This window comes from Oncorhynchus clarkii, chromosome 1, assembly GCF_045791955.1.
Source record: "Oncorhynchus clarkii lewisi isolate Uvic-CL-2024 chromosome 1, UVic_Ocla_1.0, whole genome shotgun sequence".
NCBI classification, from domain to species: domain Eukaryota; kingdom Metazoa; phylum Chordata; class Actinopteri; order Salmoniformes; family Salmonidae; genus Oncorhynchus; species Oncorhynchus clarkii.
The window spans coordinates 2,491,662-2,513,947 of record NC_092147.1 but is presented as its reverse complement, the minus strand read 5'-3'; the positions used below and the strand labels follow the sequence as shown (position 1 = coordinate 2,513,947).

The window sequence follows — 22,286 nt, the reverse complement described above, 5'->3', positions numbered from 1 at the left end:
CTAATGTTACTTTGTTTGGTTGGCTAGCTAACGTATTCATATACAGTCATTGCGCTAGCTATGCTAGCCAAAGTTCGCAAACGACGGTTAACTTCTACCTAAATCGTACAGCATTTCAAAACATGTATAGAGTATGTCTTTTAATGCTTTGTTGGCATCTACATTTATGAAACCACGAAGGGTAGCTAGCGATGCTTTATCTTACCATTATTTTAGATAGAGATCCCCGATGACGACAGTTCGTGTGGCTATTGTAGCAGTTAGCTAGTTAGCTTCGTTGTACAACATATCACCATAGCAACATGCGCAGAAATGTTTAACACGGGTAAAAAAATGATTTTTATAACAACAAATAAATAACTTGGAGGCTTTTACATAAATATAGGACGCAAATTTGCACAGAATTAGCAACGAATGCAAAACAATAATAATGTTGTTTCCGGAAGTACAACTATGACCCCTTGCGACACGTGGGTTGACTTCTGTTTTGCTTTTGTCATTGATGGGGGTAGTTAAATATGTTTAATAAATAACCAATCTTGCTTTTACCCGAATAGGACAAGGTGCAGCACCGGCTTAGTAACGTTACTTGAATTTAGTCAAAGATAAATGGCCGAGTGAGATAGACTACCAGTAAGTGACCATGGACAAAACGGATATTCTAACAACTTTAATGGATGTTGGTCGGGGTCCACTTATTGTAGATGGTGGACTAGCAACAGAGCTGGAATCAACAGGTTGTAAATTACAGGTGAAATACAACAAATTGCATTTTTATAAGTAATTCCAAAGAGAGCTGGGTTGTAATCATTACATTATTCCAAACAGCAACTTGGGGCGGCAGGGTAGCCTAGTGGTTAGAGTGTAGAGGCGGCAGGGTAGCCTAGTGGTTAGAGTGTAGAGGCGGCAGGGTATCTAGTGGTTAGAGTGTAGAGGCGGCAGGGTATCTAGTGGTTAGAGTGTAGAGGCGGCAGGGTAGCCTAGTGGTTAGAGTGTAGAGGAGGCAGGGTAGCCTAGTGGTTAGAGTGTAGAGGCGGCAGGGTAGCCTAGTGGTTAGAGTGTAGAGGCGGCAGGGTATCTAGTGGTTAGAGTGTATAGGCGGCAGGGTATCTAGTGGTTAGAGTGTAGAGGCGGCAGGGTAGCCTAGTGGTTAGAGTGTAGAGGCGGCAGGGTAGCCTAGTGGTTAGAGTGTAGAGGCGGCAGGGTAGCCTAGTGGTTAGAGTGTAGAGGCGGCAGGGTAGCCTAGTGGTTAGAGTGTAGAGGCAGCAGGGTAGCCTAGTGGTTAGAGTGTGGAGGCGGCAGGGTAGCCTAGTGGTTAGAGTGTAGAGGCGGCAGGGTATCTAGTGGTTAGAGTGTGGAGGCGGCAGGGTATCTAGTGGTTAGAGTGTAGAGGCGGCAGGGTAGCCTAGTGGTTAGAGTGTGGAGGCGGCAGGGTAGCCTAGTGGTTAGAGTGTAGAGGCGGCAGGGTAGCCTAGTGGTTAGAGTGTAGAGGCGGCAGGGTAGCCTAGTGGTTAGAGTGTAGAGGCGGCAGGGTAGCCTAGTGGTTAGAGTGTAGAGGCGGCAGGGTAGCCTAGTGGTTAGAGTGTGGAGGTGGCAGGGTAGCCTAGTGGTTAGAGTGTGGAGGCGGCAGGGTAGCCTAGTGGTTAGAGTGTGGAGGCGGCAGGGTAGCCTAGTGGTTAGAGCGTTGGACTAGTAACCGGAAGGTTGCAAGTTCAAACCCCCGAGCTGACAAGGTACAAATCTGTCGTTTTGCCCCTGAACAGGCAGTTAACCCACTGTTCCTAGGCCGTCATTGAAAATAAGAATGTGTTCTTAACTGACTTGCCTAGTTAAATAAAGGTAAAATTAAAAATATATATATATATTGTGTTGGACAAATGCAGGTTTGCAACATAATCCGCGTAATGAATATTCTCCTGTACTTCACATCCTGTATATTTGACTAGAATGTTTTGCGTGGATACAGGGAGATCCTTTGTGGAGTGCAAGGCTGCTACATACTAACCCACAGGCTATTAAAGATGCTCATTACAGGTGAGTTGTTTAACATAGACTATTGTTGTAGTTCTGCCTTTACTGTTGCAAAGCATTACAGATGTTGTCTCTCCCTAGGTTTCTGTGTGCTGGTGCTGATGTGATAACCACAGCCACGTACCAGGCTAGTGTTGAGGGCTTCATCAGGCACCTGGACGTCACCCCTGAACAGGCCAACCAACTCATCATGTCAGGAGTGACTCTGGCCAGAGAGACTGTCAAACACTTTATGGCTGACCAGCCTCCATCAGGTGAGCAGGCACTGTAAGTTACAGGTGGAGTTCCTGACAACATACCAGGCCAGGGATGGGAAACTTTGATGGGTGGGGGGGCAACAAAACATCTGAACTCATCATGGGGGGGGGGCAGTGGCTCATGTTGTTGCCCCCCACACACACATTTTAGCGCCCCCCCTGACAGAAGAGTTTTTTTTATTTTTTTATAACCATTTGAGTTCATTTCCTGCAATTCTACACATTGTCTGGTCACTGGTGTAGCCTACAAACTTAAATGTTGTACAAAACTGTTCTAACTATTGCATTCCATGCCTCATTAAGCTCAAATTCATGTTATTTTTTTCAGGAGAGGAGTAAGCTTCATTCAGCTAAATTTAAATGTTTTTACACAAAATACATTATCGAAATGTTCGTACAAACTTTGTAAGTATTGCAAACATAAGCATGATACAAACAGGCAGTCTAGCGATTTCATGTTTTTCTTAGCTGCTGAGTTACATGCAGCCATTTACTTTCGCCACAATATCAGCATATATGGCATAACTATGGCATCAGGTGACGCAAAACAAACTCGCCCACCGGCAGACTCGTTTCACCGGTCCGAATGCATGCTTGGCTTCCTAAAAACATTTGGCTGCCCAGAGGTGGAACGCAAGCAAGACACAGACACTCAGTCGAATTACAAACTTCATGTTGTACACAAAACTATTGCATTCCAGGCCTCCGTAAACATTGAAGGTGGATGAGGTACGTTTTCCCCTAGGAAAGCGCTATAGAAATCCGAACAATTATTATTATTATTATTAATTAGCGATTGGATGTTATTTTTTCATCATCATTGCAAACATTGGCGAAGCTGCTCAGGACCTACCAGCTCAGCCAGGCACTCAGAGATCCTGTAATTTGGACATGATCCCGATGTCTCTGAAGCTCTTATTTCTACGATCAGAGTTGTTAATGTACATTACATGGTATCTTTCTATTTTCTCAGATCGCAGGGTGCCTCTGGTGGCAGGCTCTGTTGGACCTTACGGGGCCTTTTTGCACAACGGCTCGGAGTACACTGGCGCTTACGCTGCGGAGATGAGTGTTGAGGTAAGGCATGCAATGCCAAGAAAGAACTCACATTGGGGTTGACCTATCATTATCTATACTGAACTAAAATATAAAACACAACATGTAAAGTGTTGGTTTCATGAGCTCAAATAAAAAGATCCCAGAAATGTTCCATATGCACAAAATTCTTATTTCTCAAAAATGTTGTGAAAAAATGTGTTTACATCCCTGTTAGTGAGCATTTCTCCTTTGATAATCCATCCACCTGACAGGTGTGGAATATCAAGAAGCTGATCAAACAGCATGATCATTACACAGGTGCACCTTGTGCTGGGTACAATAAAAGGCCACTCTTAAATGTGCAGTTTTGTCACACAACACAGTGCCACAGATGCCTCGATTTTGACAGAGCCTGCAATTGGCATGCTGAATGCAGGAATGTCCACCAGAGCTGTTGCCAGATAATTGAATGTTAATTTCTCTACCATAAGCCGCCTCCAACGTCATTTTAGAGAATTCGGCAGTACATCCAACCGGCCTCACAACTGCAGACCACGTGTAACCACGCCAGCCCAGGACCTCCACAACCGGGTTCTTCCCCTGTGGCATCATCTAAGACCAGCCACCTGGACAGCTGATGAAATTGACGAGTATTTATGTCTGTGATAAAGCCCTTTTGTGGCGAAAGACAAATTCTAATTGGCTGGGCCTGGCTCCCCACCCATGGCTGCGCCCCAGTCATGTGAAATCCACAGATTAGGGCTCAATTAATGCATTTCAATTGACTGATTTCATTATATGAACTGTAACTCAGTGAAATTGTTCCATGTTGCGTTTATATTTTTGATCAGTATAATAGACTAGTGTTCCTATGGTCTGTCTGCACTCAGTCTCTAGCCTCGTTTATACCTACTGCTAACATGCGTCCTTTGTCCTGATGTTGTCCACATTCTGATTGTGCCCATATGTTTTTTAAATGTCTCTCTCTCTGTGTCTCCAGGAACTGAAAGCCTGGCACCGCCCCCAGGTCCACTGTCTAGTTACAGCAGGGGCCGATCTCATTGCCATGGAAACCATCCCAAGCATGAAGGAGGCAGAAGCTCTGGTGGAGCTGCTCAGAGAGTTTCCAGATTCTAAAGCATGGTTGGCCTTCTCCTGTAAGGTAATTCTCGCTATGTAATTAAGACTCTTTCTCAATTTGTCTTTCCTTGATTCCTCGCCGTCCTCTCTCCTCGTCTCCTAAAAGTTCCTACCCTTAAACATTCTTTATCAAAGCATTCTGAGAAATAGGCAAGGAGGATGCAAGGGATCTAGGAAAGACACATCGATTCTCATTAGTTAGTTAACCTTTATTTAACTAGGCAAGTCAGTTAAGAACAACTGCTCATTTATAATGATAGCCTACCAAGAGGCCTTGTGGGGACGGGGGCTGGGATTTAATAAATAAAATATAAATATAGGACAAAACACACATCACGACAAGACAGACAACACTACATAAAGAGAGACCTAAGATGACAACATAGCAAGTCGACAACACAGCATGGTAGCAACACATGGTAGCAACACAACAGGGTACAAACATTATTGGGCACAGGCAACAACACAAAGGTCAAGAAGGTAGAGACAACAACACATCACACAAATCAGCCACAACTGTCAATAAGAGTGTCCGTGATTGAGTCTTTGAATGAAGAGATGGAGATAAAACTGTCCAGTTTGAGTGTTTTGTTGCTGTAAATATGGGATGTAAGAATACAGTGATATCTTCTATTCTCCTCAGGATGGCCAGTGTATATCTGACAGCAGTCGTTTCTCTGAGGCGGTCCAGCTGGCCAGTAGGTCTAGTCAGCTGGTGGCTGTAGGGGTGAATTGCTGTCCTCCAGCCCTGGTCAAGCCCCTCCTAGACTCAGCCAGGACACAGAGGAGACCAGGCCTCGGCTGGGTGGTTTACCCCAACAGTGGAGAGGAGTGGGATACACACACTGGGTGAGTGAAACTAAATTCACCTTGACTGTAATCCCAAAATGGAACCCTATTCCATAGGTCTCTGGTCCAAAAGTAGTGCACTAAATAGGGATTAGGGTGCCGTTTGGGACGAAGACCTTGGCTTTACACAGGTCTGTGACCTGACACATCCAGGTAGGAGTACTAAACACACCGTATCATTTGGCTACACACTGCTGTAGTATAAGAAATCTAGACTATATTAACTTTTCACTTCAGTCTACAGTTCCATGATGATTCCTCGATTGTTTCAAGGGAATATTGAGTGAATCTCTTGTATTGATTTTGAACCTTTTTTGTATCATTTAAAAGGTGGAGAAAACCAGAGAACAGAATATCTTCAATAGCTGAATTGAGTCTGGAGTGGATGAAACAAGGGTGTGCACTTATAGGTAAGACAACGGCTGAACTAATGTTGTCTTTGTATTAGTACAGGGATGGAAAAACCCCTTTTTGTAGGCCCACGAATCAATTTACAGATCAATGTTTTTTAGGAACTCTTGGGGATTCAATTTACTGTTGCTAGGTAGAATAGTAGAATACACAAGATGCAATTTCAAAATGTTGTTGTGCATCAACAGTGTTTCTGTTATGTCAGTCACTGACAGGTACTCAATTAGCCCATGGCAACATCATTTCACTTAGGGCCCGCAAAAGGCTAGGGCCGGATCTGCCTGCATATGTGTGGGTATAGATAGGGCCCCCAAAAGGCTAGGGCCGGCTCTGACTGCTTAGGGCCCCCAAAAGGCTAGGGCCGGCTCTGACTGCTTAGGGCCCCCAAAAGGCTAGGGCCGGCTCTGACTGCATATGTGTGGGTATAGAGAGGGCCCCCAAAAGGCTAGGGTCGGCTCTGCCTGCTTAGGGCCCCCAAAAGGCTAAGGCCGGCTCTGACTGCTTAGGGCCCCCAAAAGGCTAAGGCCGGCTCTGACTGCTTAGGGCCCGCAAAAGGCTAGGGCCGGATCTGCCTGCATATGTGTGGGTATAGATAGGGCCCCCAAAAGGCTAGGGCCGGCTCTGACTGCTTAGGGCCCCCAAAAGGCTAGGGCCGGCTCTGACTGCTTAGGGCCCCCAAAAGGCTAGGGCCGGCTCTGACTGCATATGTGTGGGTATAGAGAGGGCCCCCAAAAGGCTAGGGTCGGCTCTGCCTGCTTAGGGCCCCCAAAAGGCTAAGGCCGGCTCTGACTGCTTAGGGCCCCCAAAAGGCTAGGGCCGGATCTGACTGCATGTGTGGGTATGGATAGGGACCCCAAAAGGCTAGGGCCGGCTCTGACTGCTTAGGGCCCCCAAAAGGCTAGGGCCGGCTCTGACTGCATGTGTGGATATGGATGTGGGTACACAGACCCGCGAGCCACTGATGAGTTCAGATATTTTGTGAACCCCGACCCCAATCAAAGTAGCCCATCCCTGAACTAGGATGTCGTGTCTTCCAACAGGAGGGTGCTGCCGCATCAGTCCTGCTCACATAGCGGAGCTACGAAGACAGATACATGGAGACATGTCTGGGTCTGATGCTTCACAGCAGGGACAGGGACGACCTTAAGACAGATACATGGAGACATGTCTGGGTCTGATGCTTCACAGCGGGGACAGGGGATGAGCTCTTATTACTGCTACACTATGTAATCCCACAGTCAGATTATGCAATTAATAACTATTTTAAAATGATACTTTTGACATGAGTTTATATAAATGATTTATTAACCCTCATACTACCAACATATGTTATATAAAGAGCATTTGGATAGTATTTACATCCCTCAACGGTTTGTTAGCATTACAGCTTTATTCTAAAATTGATTTTTTTTAAATAATAATAATTTGACTTTTTCCACATTTTGTTGTGTTACCACCTGAATTTAAAATAAGATGGTATTGTCATTCTTTGTTACTGTCTTACACATAATATCAAAGTGGAATTGTGTATTTTCACATGTTTAAAAACTTTTAATTTTTTATAAGCTGAAATGTCTTGAGTCAATAAGTATTCAACCCCTTTTGTTATGTCAAGCCTAAGTCTGTTGAGTAGTAACAATGTGCTTAACGAGTAGCATAATAAGTTGCATGGACTCACTTTGTGTTCAATAATGGTGTTTATCATGATTTTGATTAACTACCTCCTCTCTACCGCACACATACAATTATCTGTAAGGTCCCTGAGTCGAGCAGTGATTCAACCATAAAGACCAATGAGGTTTTCCAAGGCCTCACAAAGAAGGGCACCTATTGGTAGATGGGTAAAAAAACAAGCAGACATTGAATATCCCTTTGAGTATGGTGAAGTTATTAATTACACTTTGGATGGTGTATCAATACACCCAGTCACTACAAAGACACAGGTGTCCTTCCTAACTCCTGTTGCTGGAGAAGGAAACTGCTCAGGGATTTCACCATGAAACCAATTTTGACTTTAAAACAGTTAGAGTTGAATGGCTGTGATAGGAGAAACAGAGGATGGATCAACAACATTGTAGTTACTCCACAATACTAACCTAATTGACAGAGTGAAAAGAAGGAAGCCTAAACAGAATACAAATATTCCAAAACATGCATCCTGTTTGCAATAAGGCACGTAAGTAATACTGCAAAGATTGTTGCAAAGCAATTCACTTTTTGTCCTGAATACAACACATCACTGAGTACCACTCTCCATATTTTCAAGCATAGCGGTGGTTGCATCATGTTATGGGTATGCTGGGAGTTTTTCAGGATAAAAATAAACAGAATGGAGCTAAGCTCAGGCAAAATCCTAGAGGAAAACCTTGTTCAGTCTGCTTTCCACCAGACACTAGGAGATTAATTCACCTTTCAACAGGACAATAACCTAAAACACAAGGTCAAACCTACACTGGAGTTGCTTACCAACAAGACAGTGAATGTTCCTGAGTGGCCGAGTTACAGTTTTGACTTAAATCTACTTGAAAATCTAAGGCAACACCTCAAAATGGTTGTCGAGCAATGATCAACAAACAATTCGACAGAGCTTAAAGATTTTTTTAAAGAATAATGGGCAAATGTTGCACAATCCATGTGTGTAAAACTCTTAGACTCACCCAGAAAGACTCACAGCTGTAATCGCTGCCGAAGGTGCTTCTACAAAGTATTGACTTTGGGGTGTGAATACTTATGTAATGGAAGACGCCCATGAAATGGGCAAAAATGAATGGCAACTTATTGGCATTGGGCGAACCATGTACACAATCACCACTCAAATGGATGGCAGTTCATCAAAACCATATTGCAACCGGGAACATTACAAATGCCAAGTGTAAGAAACCGGAAATCCCATAGGGGGGCGAGAGGCAACTGTCGATTTTCATATGGGAAATGGTCTCAGTCAGGTCCCAAGGGTGAGATTTGGAAAATCTGACATTTTGTTAATTTTAAAACCTCATAAAAAGTGCTTTTTGGACCGTTCATAAATAATAATAAAAAAATTGGCCAATTATACATATGTAGTATTATTTGTTTGGCATGTTCAATGGAAACAAAGTTTACAACCTCTGATGCGTTTTGGCTGCGTGGCCTTTATCAGGGAGTACAAAGATTTGATAATACATGTCCTCTTTTGAACAGCTTTTTCCAATCAGCCCTAATTAGAAGTGGCAGTGGTTACAAAATTGATTGGACACACCTAGTAAGCAATACGATACACATTAAAGTGAAATACTGTAGATATGTTATGGAAAAAAACCATCAAGGCTAGAAGCATCAGAATGCCTAGAAAGGTAGTTCTAACCTTGAATATGACTGGGCAAAGTGCTAAGACTAGGAGAGACATCTAATTCCATAGTACACAGCAAACAAGGACAGCAGTCTAAACTTAGCTGAGGGCAAATATCCACTAGAACACAGCAAACAAGGACAACAGTCTAAACTTAGCTGAGGGCAAATATCCACTAGAACACAGCAAACAAGGACAGCAGTCTAAACTTAGCTGAGGGCAAATATCCACTAGAACACAGCAAACAAGGACAACAGTCTAAACTTAGCTGAGGGCAAATATCCACTAGAACACAGCAAACAAGGACAATTGTTCCTGTTCCCAAGAAAGCTAAGGTAACTGAGCTAAATGACTACCGCCCCGTAGCACTCACATCCGTCATCATGAAGTGCTTTGAGAGACTAGTCAAGGACCATATCACCTCCACCCTACCTGACACCCTAGACCCACTCCAATTTGCTTACCGCCCAAATAGGTCCACAGACGATGCAATCTCAACCACACTGCACACTGCCCTAACCCATCTGGACAAGAGGAATACCTATGTGAGAATGCTGTTTATCGACTACAGCTCGGCATTCAACACCATAGTACCCTCCAAGCTCGTCATCAAGCTCGAGACCCTGGGTCTCGACCCCGCCCTGTGCAACTGGGTACTGGACTTCCTGACGGGCCGCCCCCAGGTGGTGAGGGTAGGCAACAACATCTCCTCCCCGCTGATCCTCAACACTGGGGCCCCACAAGGTTGCGTTCTGAGCCCTCTCCTGTACTCCCTGTTCACCCACGACTGCGTGGCCACGCACGCCTCCAACTCAATCATCAAGTTTGCGGACGACACAACAGTGGTAGGCTTGATTACCAACAACGATGAGACGGCCTACAGGGAGGAGGTGAGGGCCCTCGGAGTGTGGTGTCAGGAAAACAACCTCACACTCAACGTCAACAAAACTAAGGAGATGATTGTGGACTTCAGGAAACAGCAGAGGGAACACCCCCCTATCCACATCGATGGAACAGTAGTGGAGAGGGTAGCAAGTTTTAAGTTCCTCGGCATACACATCACAGACAAACTGAATTGGTCCACTCACACAGACAGCATCGTGAAGAAGGCGCAGCAGCGCCTCTTCAACCTCAGGAGGCTGAAGAAATTCGGCTTGTCACCAAAAGCACTCACAAACTTCTACAGATGCACAATCGAGAGCATCCTGGCGGGCTGTATCACCGCCTGGTATGGAAACTGCACCGCCCTCAACCGTAAGGCTCTCCAGAGGGTAGTGAGGTCTGCACAACGCATCACCGGGGGCAAACTACCTGCCCTCCAGGACACCTACACCACCCGATGTCACAGGAAGGCCATAAAGATCATCAAGGACATCAACCACCCGAGCCACTGCCTGTTCACCCCGCTATCATCCAGAAGGCGAGGTCAGTACAGGTGCATCAAAGCTGGGACCGAGAGACTGAAAAACAGCTTCTATCTCAAGGCCATCAGACTGTTAAACAGCCACCACTAACACTGAGTGGCTGCTGCCAACACACTGACACTGACTCAACTCCAGCCACTTTAATAATGGGAATTGATGGGAAATGATGTAAATATATCACTAGCCACTTTAAACAATGCTACCTTATATAAATGTTACTTACCCTACATTATTCATCTCATATGCATACGTATATACTGTACTCTATATCATCGACGGTATCCTTATGTAATACATGTATCACTAGCCACTTTATACTATACTATGCCACTTTGTTTACATACTCATCTCATTTGTACATACTGTACCCGATACCATCTACTGTATCTTGCCTATGCTGCTCTGTACCATCACTCATTCATATATCCTTATGTACATATTCTTTATCCCCTTACACTGTGTACAAGACAGTAGTTTTGGAATTGTTAGTTAGATTACTTGTTATTACTGCATTGTCGGAACTAGAAGCACAAGCATTTCGCTACACTCGCATTAACATCTGCTAACCATGTGTATGTGACAAATAAAATTTGATTTGATTTGATTTGACAGTCTAAACTTAGCTGAGGGCAAATATCCACTAGAACACAGCAAACAAGGACAGCAGTCTAAACTTAGCTGAGGGCAAATATCCACTAGAACACAGCAAACAAGGACAACAGTCTAAACTTAGCTGAGGGCAAATATCCACTAGAACACAGCAAAACATGAACAACAGTCTAAACTTAGCTGAGGGCAAATATCCACTAGAACACAGCAAACAAGGACAGCAGTCTAAACTTAGCTGAGCGCAAATATCCACTAGATGACAGCAAAGGGACCTCTCACAACCCTACAGGAAAGGAGAGAAATTAAAATCTTGATTTATTTTATTTAACCAGGCAAACCAGTTAAGAACAAATTCTTATTTACAATGACGGCCTAGGAACAGTGGGTTAACTGCCTTGTTCAGGGGCAGAACGGCAGATTTGTACCTTGTCAGCTCGGGGATTCGATCTAGCAACCTTTCGGTTACTGGCCTAACGCTCTAACCACCACGCTACCTGCCGCCCCAATTATTTAAACCAGGGTTATTAGTGGCCTGGTTTGACTGTTTAAGACGGTCCTCTTTTCTAATAGAAGCCGGAATATGATCAATACCCGTAACTTGTAGGGAGGCAGGGTTGCCATGAGGTAAGGACTTGTAGTGCCTTGCCATGGGGTAAGGACTTGTAGTGCCTTGCCATGAGGTAAGGACTTGTAGTGCCTTGCCATGGGGTAAGGACTTGTAGTGCCTTGCCATGGGGTAAGGACTTGTAGTGCCTTGCCATGGGGTAAGGACTTGTAGTGCCTTGCCATGGGGTAAGGACTTGTAGTGCCTTGCCATGGGGTAAGGACTTGTAGTGCCTTGCCATGAGGTAAGGACTTGTAGTGCCTTGCCATGGGGTAAGGACTTGTAGTGCCTTGCCATGGTGTAAGGACTTGTAGTGCCTTGCCATGAGGACTAATGAGGTAAGGACTTGTAGTGCCTTGCCATGGGGTAAGGACTTGTAGTGCCTTGCCATGGGGTAAGGACTTGTAGTGCCTTGCCATGGGGTAAGGACTTGTAGTGCCTTGCCATGGGGTAAGGACTTGTAGTGCCTTGCCATGGGGTAAGGACTTGTAGTGCCTTGCCATGGTGTAAGGACTTGTAGTGCCTTGCCATGAGGTAAGGACTTGTAGTGCCTTGCCATGAGGTAGGGACTTGTAGTGCCTTGCCATGGTGTAGGGACTTGTAGTGCCTTGCCATGGGGTAAGGACTTGTAGTGCCTTGCCATGGGGTAAGGACTTGTAGTGCCTTGCCATGGGGTAAGGACTCGTAGTGTCTTGCCATGGGGTAAGGACTTGTAGTGCCTTGCCATGGGGTAAGGACTTGTAGTGCCTTGCCATGGGGTAGTCTTCATTACCTACCCGTATGGCGTACTTGTGTTCCACTAAGCGGTCTTGAAGGCGTCTCTTTGTCCGTCCAGTGTAGAACACCTTGCACTGTGGACATTTCAATCTGTAGATGACATGAGTGGTTTTGCAGTTAATGAAATGCTTGACTTGATACTCCAATACTTTACCTGTGCAATATTTCTGCGATGGTTGGTTCCAGCAGGTCTGAGACAGGTAGCACGTCCAGTGAACAGGTCAGCACCTCAGGAGTAAATGTCAGTTGGCTTTTCATCGCCGATCATTAAGAGTTGCCAACACCTGTCTTGTTTCAGATATGATTCTGTTTTGATGTCCTGTGCATCTATCGCTACTTTAGACTTGCTTTCAATGAGAATGACAGATCTACTCTTTAACTCACATTTCGTTGATTTGGTCGGGTCACTCAAAAAGTAACATATTGCAGCTTCAAGACGAAAAGCATATTTCTGTTTCAATAACTTTGTACAATTACAGCCATTCGCATACGTCGACTACGTCGCATACGTGATTAGCCATTCGCATACGTGATTAGCCATTCGCATACGTCGATTACGTCGCATACGTGATTAGCCATTCGCATACGTCGATTAACGGACAGTCTATATCCGGGTTGCGTCCTAGGTTAACGATACATAAATAGGAGATTTCCGAATTCCCTGTTGTTTTGAACGCGTAACTTTACTCAACATAAAGGCATTGCTTCTTGACTTCTACATGTATTTTGCTTTTTTTCTTCTGGGTAAATTGTCGCACGTATTAATAAAAAACACTCACATGCAGGACGTCGTATGTTTTCTACTGCCGCGTTCAGGTGCTAGTCTGAATTAAGAAACGTAGTCATTTTCTGACTTGCTACCTGGTTGTAAATCAGAAAAGGCGGCACATGTGTACATACAAACAGTTAGGAGGAAGCAGTTGTTATTCCACTAAAGTCTGATCTGCACAACACGAAGCAGTGGTCGTTTAAAATATTGGTAAGTCTTGGTATTTGAATGACAGTAATTCTAATTAAGTTTCTTTAGTCGTATTTATGGGATATACTGCCCCAGTATCTGTGCGTTGAAGATGTCAACGATCAATATGACTGGTCTTCTTTCTAATGGTGCTCTAGACAAACACCCGAGTTGGATGCCCGTTCAAAACGATTTTCCAAGTCCGCGGAGCCCGATTGTTATGATGGTTTTTCATTATGCTTTTTTTTACAGTTTCCAGTTTTCTTGAAGTACTCAAGTGGTTTCAGAGTTCAGTTATTTTGAACACGGCATAATGCCCAAGAAGCTCCGATTAGACCGCGCTGCACGCGTTATAGTGTCAAAATACTTTACTTATTCACCAAATATGGAGTTTCGCCGAACAACTGTCTTAATTTACTCTCGTTATGTACTTCCAAAAACATTTACAAGCCTTTTTTGCACTTCCAATGTATTGACCTCCGACCTGTGCGTGTCAGTAATCAGTGGTAAATTAGAGGTGACGAATAGGCTTTTTTTCTGGAAGTAACGGGAGTAAATGAAGATAGTAGTTCAGCGAAACTCCAGATTTTTGTGTTTGTGAATAACAAATACATTTTTACATTATAACGCTTGCAGAGCTATCGAACGGAGTCCGAGCTTCCTGGGCGTTACAGGGATACACATGGTGTAATGGTTCACACGTCCAGGGAAACACATGGTTCACACGTCCAGGGAAACACATGGTACACACGTCCAGGGAAACACATGGTGTGGTATATTAATGTTCTATATGTGACATTGATAACTTGATAATACATCTACAATACTCTTCCTGTTCTCCCTAAATATAATTTAAACTCCAAAGACGAGGCTTTTTAATTGTATTTTAAACAAATGTTCCCCCTGCGCAGCTGATCTGCTTTTCCACTGCCACCATGGCCCAAAAGCTGGTAATAATCGACACAGATGCAGGTATAGATGACGCCCAGGCGATAATGATGGCCGCGGCCGCTCCAAGCCTGCAGATCCTGGGGATAACATGCTGCTTCGGAAATACTGATGTGGACAACGTCTGTCAGAATGTGCTGCTGGTGCTGTCTGTCTGTGAACGCACACAGGTAGGAACCCAGCTCAGAGAGGCTTCCCCCCCCTGCCCCCGTCTGTATTTTCTTGAGGAGGATACAACGTCACACGTGTGGCATTCGTTCATACCACACCTGGTTATCTGGGAAGGTCATAACACATGGCTGTATGTTTCTCATAGATTCCAGTGTTCCAGGGTGCTGCTGGTCCCCTGGTGGGGGCCACCAAGGCTTTCAGCGACCACTTTGGGACTGACGGGCTGGGAGATGTGCTGGAGGACAGAGACCCACAGTGGAAGGAGAAGCTCCAGAGAGAGCATGCTGTTAATGCCATGATCAGACTGGTAGCTGCCAACCCTAAACAGGTACTGTAGGCTCCCCATCTAACAACCCCCTAAACAGGTACTGTAGGCTCCCCATTTGACAACCCCCTAAACAGGTATTGTAGGCTTCCCATCTGACAACCCCCTAAACAGGTACTGTAGGCTTCCCACCCCATCTGACAACCCCCTAAACAGGTACTGTAAGCTCCCCATCTTCAGTCCGTTGGGAGACAGTGGATGATTGATGATAGTTTGTCACTAAGTGATAATAATACGTGGAATGTGACCATTGCACACCGCCAAGTCTTGTTCCTCGTCCCTTGACAGGTGTCCTTGGTGGCTCTTGGGCCGCTCACCAACCTGGCTCTAGCCATCAGACTGGACCCTTCTTTCCAACAGAACCTGAAGGAGCTCGTCATTATGGGAGGCAACATGGAGGGTAACGTTACAATCAATCATAGACAATAAGGTTGTTTCCAACTGCATCCCAAATGACACCTTATTCTCTACATAATGCACTGCTTTCTAACAGGGCCCATGTGCACTCTGTAGGGGAATCCAGTGCCATTTGGGACTCCACCTATTTTGACCAGTATTTCTCCTTCCAGGTAAAGGGAATGTATCTTTATGTGGAGAGTTTAACTTTGTGATGGATCCTGAATCTGCCTTCATTGTCCTGGAGGAGTACCTCTGTCCTACACGCATAGCATCATGGGAGTATTGCTGTAGGAATAAACTGGAATGGGTAAGGAGTTAGGGTCAACTTTCAGGTGGCTCTTATTACTTTATCTATATAGGACACAAAATTATTACTAATAACCGTTCAGAATAGCATTTACTTGACTTCAACAGTTCTCTGTACACTCATAACCCCACCTAATGTACGATTTACCTGATTTTTATTACGGGAACACAATCAATATTAATAAAATAGTTTTGTATTTCATTGATTACTCACGGCTTGCACTTCCTAGTTGCTAAGGAATGCTCCCTTTCCATGAACACTACTTAACTAAAGTCTGCCGACCTCAACAGGACTTAAATAAATACTCAAATGAACCCCTTTTTAAGTTTGATTTGTCTTGTGTTTAACTGTGTTTTCATTGACCAGGAATTCTTTGAAAAACTGATTAATGAGGACACGCCTGCTGGTCGCTTCATGAAGATGATCACGTCCAAGTGTTGGGGTTATTCCAAGGAGGCCATGCTGAGTAAGAGGGATGTGTACTTCGGGCCTGGCTTTGTCTCCTATGATGCCTATGCAGTGGCAGCGTGTATAGACAGCTCTGTGGTGACAGAGAGTATAGAGTGTGCCGTCAGGGTGGAACTACAGGGGGAGCTATGCAGAGGGATGATGGTTCTGGATCAGAGGAACAAACTGAACAAAAGCCACCGTGTTTCTGTCATGAAGACCTGTGATCTGACCAAGTTCAGGCAGTTACTCATGGCTTCCCTTAAACAACCCTGTAGGAAGTAGGCTACGAGACAGACCAACCTGATGTCGGCCATGCGTTGTAGATCACCTGCTGGGTGATGACAAAAGGTGGAGATATAGCTGCAAGTAGCAATGAACGGGGTTCACAGGATGACAGAAAGGAGACTAGATCAGTTAGTGCTTGCTTTTTTTATCTATCTGCCAAAAATAATGGAAGCATGAATGAGGGATACAAAGTATATTGAAAGCAGGTGCGGTTCCTGAGTTAATTATCGTCCCATTCTTCAATGGGTTTTGAGAAGGAGAGGATGCAATTGAGATTCTCTAGGTCAAATGGGATGGCGGATATGAGGGTTTAAGTGAGACTGCGCATAACAGCGCCACCCACCGGCCAATTTGCTCCACTTTTTTTGACAGTTTCTGTGTACCAATCTATGCAGGAGTTGTTTGACAGTGTGAAGAAAAAATGTTAATCAGATAACATGTTTCACAGACGATAAGACGGCAATCCCACAGCCAAAGTTTGTGTTGGGCCATCTTGTCTGTAAGTATCTTCTCACAGCCTCGGGTGGACTGGCCCAGAGTCTGAGAGAGACTTACACATACAGGTATAAGACATTAACTAACCCAGACAACACACCAAACACTCAGGGCCTTATTTTCACATCTGATTTGTACCGTTTAATCAAATAAAATGCATTTTAATGAGTTCAGTCTGCCTTTTATTTCAATTTGGTGACAGTATTAACCCTTAAAGGGACACTTCAGGCCCCGACTTCCAGATGAACTCATGGATATAGTTTTTACGTCTCTTTATGAAGGATGTTATAGGAAGTTTCGTGAGCCAATGAGAACTAGCGTTAGCGCAACGACTGGAAGTCTGACATCTGTTAGCAGGAAACTTCCTTCAAACTGCATGCAGACAAATGGTATCCACAAATTCATCTGACTCTGGGGAAATAGATAAAGGGCCTCAGTGAAAATACAGAAGTATTCCTTTAAATACAATATTCATGATGTTTCCATGAGTGGACTGTAAACAAAGCAGATCCTAACTGTTCAATAGGACTGCATTCAAAGGGTGTCCTCTGTCCTGAATGAAACCACATTTCAAATCAGCAAAGAAAATAATGAAGGACACTAGTCTGGTCCCAGACGTGTTCTAGTCAAACGAAGAGCAGCATGATTGCACAAACACACTGGTATCCGGGCTAGAAAACAACCCTTAAAACAGAGGACAGTGCATTGCGAAAGTATTCAGACCCCTTCACTTGTTCCACATTGTTACGTTAGTCTTATTTCAAAAAGGGATTTAAATGTTTTCCACCTCAATCTGCACACAATACAATGACAAAAGTTTAGACATTTTTGTAAATGTGTAAAAACAGAAATACCTTAATTACATAAATATTCAGACCCTTTTGCTATTAGATTTGAAATTGAGCTCAGGTGCATCATGTTTCCATTGATCATCCTTGAGATGTTTCTACAACTTGATTCGAGTCCACCTGTGGTAAATTCAATTGATTGGACATGATTTGGAAAGGCCCCACAGTTGACAGCGCATGTCAGAGCAAAAACCAAGCCATGAGGTCGAAGGAATTGTCCGTAGAGCTCATAGACAGGATTGTGTCGAGGCACAGATCTGAGGAAGGGTACCAAAACATTTCTGCAGCATTGAAGGTACCCAAGAACACAGTGGTCTCCATCATTCTTAAATGGAAGAAGTTTGGAACCAACAAGACTCTTCCTAGAGCTGATCGCCCGACCAAACTGAGCAATCGGAGGAGATGGGCCTTGGTCAGGGAGGTGAGCAAGAACCCAATGGTCACTCTGACCGCTCCAGAGTTCCTCTGTGGAAATGGGAGAACCTTCCAGAAGGACAACCATTTCTGCAGCACTCCACCAATCAGGCCTTTATGGTAGAGTGGCTAGACGGAAGCCACTTCTCAGTAAAAGGCACATGACAGCCCACTTGGAGTTTGTCAAAAGGCACCTAAAGAACTCTCAGACCATGAGAAACAAGATTCTCTGGTCTGATGAAACCAAGATTGAACTATTTGGCCTGAATGCCAAGCGTCACGTCTGGAGGAAACCTGGCACCATCCCTATGGCGAAGCATGGTGGTGGCAGCATCATGCTGTGGGGATGTTTTTCAGAGGCAGGGACTGGGAGACTAGTCAGGATTGAGGGAAAGATGAATGGAGTAAAGTACAGAGAGATCCTTGATGAAAACCTGCTCCAGAGAGCTCAGGACCTCAGACTGGGGTGAAGGTTCACCTTCCAACAGGACAACGACCCAAAGCACACAGCCAAGACAACACAGGAGTGGCTTCTGCACAAGTCTCTGAATGTTCTTGAGTGACTCAGCCAGAGCCCTGACTTGAACCCGATCGAACATCTCTGGAGAGACCTGAACGTAGCTGCCCATCCAACCTGACAGAGCTTGAGAGGATCTGCAGAGATGAATGGGAGAAACTCCTCAAATACAGGTGTACCAAGCTTGTAGCGTCATACCCAAGAAGACTCGAGGCTGTAATCGCTGCCCAAGGTGCTTCAACAAAGTACTTTTTTAAATTTATAAATTAGCTTTGTCATTGTGTGAAGATTGAGGGAAAAAACATCTATTTATTCAATTTTAGAATAAGGCTGTAACCTAAACAAAATGTGGAAAAAGTCAATGGGTCTGAATACTTTCCAAATGCGTTGTATGTGTCTGCTACACACAACGTGCTTATTTCAACAGAGTAACACTGCACCATACAGCAGCACTGAGCCACAAAACCGACCAGCATTACCTAGCTCGGGTCCAGGGTGTTACAGCGACCTGGACCAGAGCTAGTGAACAACAAACCAGCATTACCTAGCTCTGGTCCAGGGTGTTACAGTGACCTGGACCAGAGCTAGTGAACAAGAGACCAGTAATACCTAGCTCTGGTCCAAGGTGTTACAGCGGCCTGTGTCGGTAAAAACATTCCTTTCCTCTTGTTTACATTTAAGAGGTGTCCCTAAAAATGAATCAAGACTGTATTTACCAATCCCCCCCTGAATAAAAAGCATGTAACTGCTGTGAACTAAATGATCAGGGGGTTTTGGTTGGTGTTAGAAAGTGCTGGGGCTACCAAATTACATTGAAACCTTTTCTAGACGGGACTCGTCGATAAAATTATTTGTTTTGATGTATATTCAAGTACTGTTTAACAACTGATACCATGGTATGTTTCTGATTTAGACCAGCATCCGTACATGAGGTCTGCTCACATGACGTAAATATGCCATTTACGTGATAATTCAGTTAAGAATTATCACATCTGTGAGAGCGAGTTAGCCTGAGTTCCAGCCTGTTGGTGCTACGCCAACTCTTTGGCAATCATTTTCATGCCACGTTGCCATGTTTGGCTTGATAAAGACAGCATTGGAGTTGGCACGAGCTGAAACAGATTTGGGACCAGGCTAAGAGCGAGTGCCTGTTACTCCTCAGTGGCTGGACCAGGGCTCTGAGCCATGTCTGCTGAGGGTGGGCCTCCAGGGGTCGTAGGAACGGCTCATCTCAGTGGGGGCAGTTGGAGGGGCCAGGCCCAGGGTGGGGATGCTGGGTAAGTCGTGGGAGGGTGGAGGAGGTGGTGGTGGTGGGAGTGAAGGAGTGTAGTGCAGTGTCTCCACTAGTGGACCAGATGGAGCTGCCAAAGGGGGTGGTGGTGGACCAGGGGTTCCTGCTGCTACCCAGGACGGACTGGAGAAACAGAGGGAATCATTTGTTTTAATATTTGTCTCAATATATCTGGCCTATATAAAGCTAGTCTGGCCTATATAAAGCCAGGTGAAAATGGGGGGGCATGTCTCGACAATATATCACATTGACTAACGTCAAAAACAAGTTTCTTCACTCCATGCATCAAGTGGGCCAAACAGAACTTTGAAACCGGCTAGCGATAGCCACTTTAAGAATGTACCTTGGAGTGTTAAGATGGTACTGTGAGGGGGTCTGACCACATGTTAAGATGGTACTGTGAGGGGGTCTGACCACATGTTAAGATGATACTGTGAGGGGGTCTGACCACATGTTAAGATGATACTGTGAGGGGGTCTGACCACAGTGTTAAGATGCTACTGTGAGGGGTCTGACCACATGTTAAGATGGTACTGTGAGGGGGTCTGACCACAGTGATTTGTATGTTAAGGTACTGTGAGGGGGTCTGACCACAGTGGTATATATGATAACATGGGCGGTCTTACTGCGGTGGGGACAGTGGGGGAGCTGCTGAGCCAGGAGTGCAGGGGGTTGCTGGGGGCGTCCCAGAGAGACGAGGACGCAGAGCTCAACTCAGGCCAAGTCTGCTGAGGCTCGGATGTCTTCGGGAAGGACATCCCACGGAAGACTGGAAAACAAACAAAACGCCTTTAAAACTAGAAAAAATGATGTGGATTGATCCACTACAGTCCGGATCACTACAGTCTAATGTGGATTGATCCACTACAGTCCGGATCACTACAGTCTAATGTGGATTGATCCACTACAGTCCGGATCACTACAGTCTAATGTGGATTGATCCACTACAGTCCGGATCACTACAGTCTAATGTGGATTGAGCCACTACAGTCCAGATCACTATAGTCTAATGTGGATTGATCCACTACAGTCCAGATCACTATAGTCTAATGTGGATTGATCCACTACAGTCCAGATCACTACAGTCTAATGTGGATTGATCCACTACAGTCCGGATCACTACAGTCTAATGTGGATTGATCCACTACAGTCCGGATCACTACAGTCTAATGTGGATTGATCCACTACAGTCCGGATCACTACAGTCTAATGTGGATTGATCCACTACAGTCCAGATCACTATAGTCTAATGTAGATTGATCCACTACAGTCCGGATCACTACAGTCTAATGTGGATTGATCCACTACAGTCCAGATCACTACAGTCTAATGTGGATTGATCCACTACAGTCCAGATCACTATGGTCTAATGTGGATTGATCCACTACAGTCCAGATCACTATGGTCTAATGTGGATTGATCCACTACAGTCCGGATAACTATAGTCTAATGTGGATTGATCCACTACAGTCCGGATCACTATAGTCTAATGTGGATTGATCCACTACAGTCCAGATCACTATAGTCTAATGTGGATTGATCCACTACAGTCCGGATCACTACAGTCTAATGTGGATTGATCCACTACAGTCCGGATCACTATAGTCTAATGTGGATTGATCCACTACAGTCCGGATCACTACAGTCTAATGTGGATTGATCCACTACAGTCCGGATCACTATAGTCTAATGTGGATTGATGTGGATTGATCCACTACAGTCCGGATCACTATAGTCTAATGTGGATTGATCCACTACAGTCCAGATCACTATAGTCTAATGTGGATTGATCCACTACAGTCCAGATCACTATAGTCTAATGTGGATTGATCCACTACAGTCCAGATCACTATAGTCTAATGTGGATTGATCCACTACAGTCCGGATCACTATAGTCTAATGTGGATTGATCCACTACAGTCTGGATCACTATAGTCTAATGTGGATTGATCCACTACAGTCCGGATCACTATAGTCTAATGTGGATTGATCCACTACAGTCTGGATCACTATAGTCTAATGTGGATTGATCCACTACAGTCCAGATCACTATAGTCTAATGTGGATTGAGCCACTACAGTCCAGATCACTACAGTCTAATGTGGATTGATCCACTACAGTCCGGATCACTATAGTCTAATGTGGATTGATCCACTACAGTCCAGATCACTACAGTCTAATGTGGATTGATCCACTACAGTCCGGATCACTATAGTCTAATGTGGATTGATCCACTACAGTCTGGATCACTATAGTCTAATGTGGATTGAGCCACTACAGTCCAGATCACTATAGTCTAATGTGGATTGATCCACTACAGTCCGGATCACTACAGTCTAATGTGGATTGATCCACTACAGTCCGGATCACTACAGTCTAATGTGGATTGATCCACTACAGTCTGGATCAC

The 22,286-nt window shown here is 44.7% G+C and overlaps 4 protein-coding genes across 8 annotated transcripts in view; 2 read left to right on the top strand and 2 right to left on the bottom strand.

Moving 5' to 3' along the window:
• LOC139414729 (NME/NM23 family member 7) overlaps window positions 1–12,952 on the bottom strand; it is a 123,499-nt gene extending 110,547 nt beyond the window's left edge. Inside the window, exon 1 of one of the 4 annotated variants that reach the window (XM_071162629.1) lies at window positions 12,468–12,952. Coding sequence is in view for 1 of the 4 variants with exons in the window: in XM_071162436.1 (XP_071018537.1) it covers window positions 206–208 (3 nt within the window). In the remaining 3 variants the exon portion in view is untranslated. Of the gene's footprint in view, window positions 1–195; window positions 465–12,467 lie in introns of those variants that run through there. The other 3 variants (XM_071162547.1, XM_071162461.1, XM_071162436.1) reach the window with 3 other exon arrangements.
• LOC139415046 (homocysteine S-methyltransferase) lies at window positions 464–8,767 on the top strand. The gene is made up of 8 exons (XM_071162846.1): window positions 464–751; window positions 1,967–2,034; window positions 2,113–2,285; window positions 3,262–3,365; window positions 4,327–4,488; window positions 5,110–5,315; window positions 5,646–5,725; window positions 6,767–8,767. Exons 1-8 carry the CDS (start codon window positions 644–646, stop codon window positions 6,871–6,873), a joined length of 1,008 nt encoding a protein of 335 aa, XP_071018947.1. The 5' UTR covers window positions 464–643; the 3' UTR covers window positions 6,874–8,767.
• A 43-nt stretch (window positions 12,953–12,995) lies between the features above and the next one.
• On the top strand, window positions 12,996–16,974 carry LOC139414476 (inosine-uridine preferring nucleoside hydrolase). Of its 2 annotated transcripts, XM_071162418.1 has the most exons (6): window positions 12,996–13,447; window positions 14,338–14,544; window positions 14,691–14,873; window positions 15,159–15,270; window positions 15,440–15,576; window positions 15,943–16,974. In XM_071162418.1, exons 2-6 carry the CDS (start codon window positions 14,362–14,364, stop codon window positions 16,306–16,308), a joined length of 981 nt encoding a protein of 326 aa, XP_071018519.1. In that variant the 5' UTR covers window positions 12,996–13,447; window positions 14,338–14,361; the 3' UTR covers window positions 16,309–16,974. The 2 variants fall into 2 exon arrangements, with proteins under 2 accessions (XP_071018519.1, XP_071018527.1); XM_071162426.1 differs by lacking the exon at window positions 12,996–13,447 and having other exon boundaries at window positions 14,241–14,544.
• A 2,842-nt stretch (window positions 16,975–19,816) lies between these two features.
• Window positions 19,817–22,286, bottom strand: part of LOC139414202 (transmembrane protein 131) — a 46,542-nt gene continuing 44,072 nt past the window's right edge. Inside the window, 2 exon segments of the mRNA XM_071162095.1 lie at window positions 19,817–19,999; window positions 20,503–20,645. Coding sequence (XP_071018196.1) covers window positions 19,817–19,999; window positions 20,503–20,645 — 326 coding nt within the window.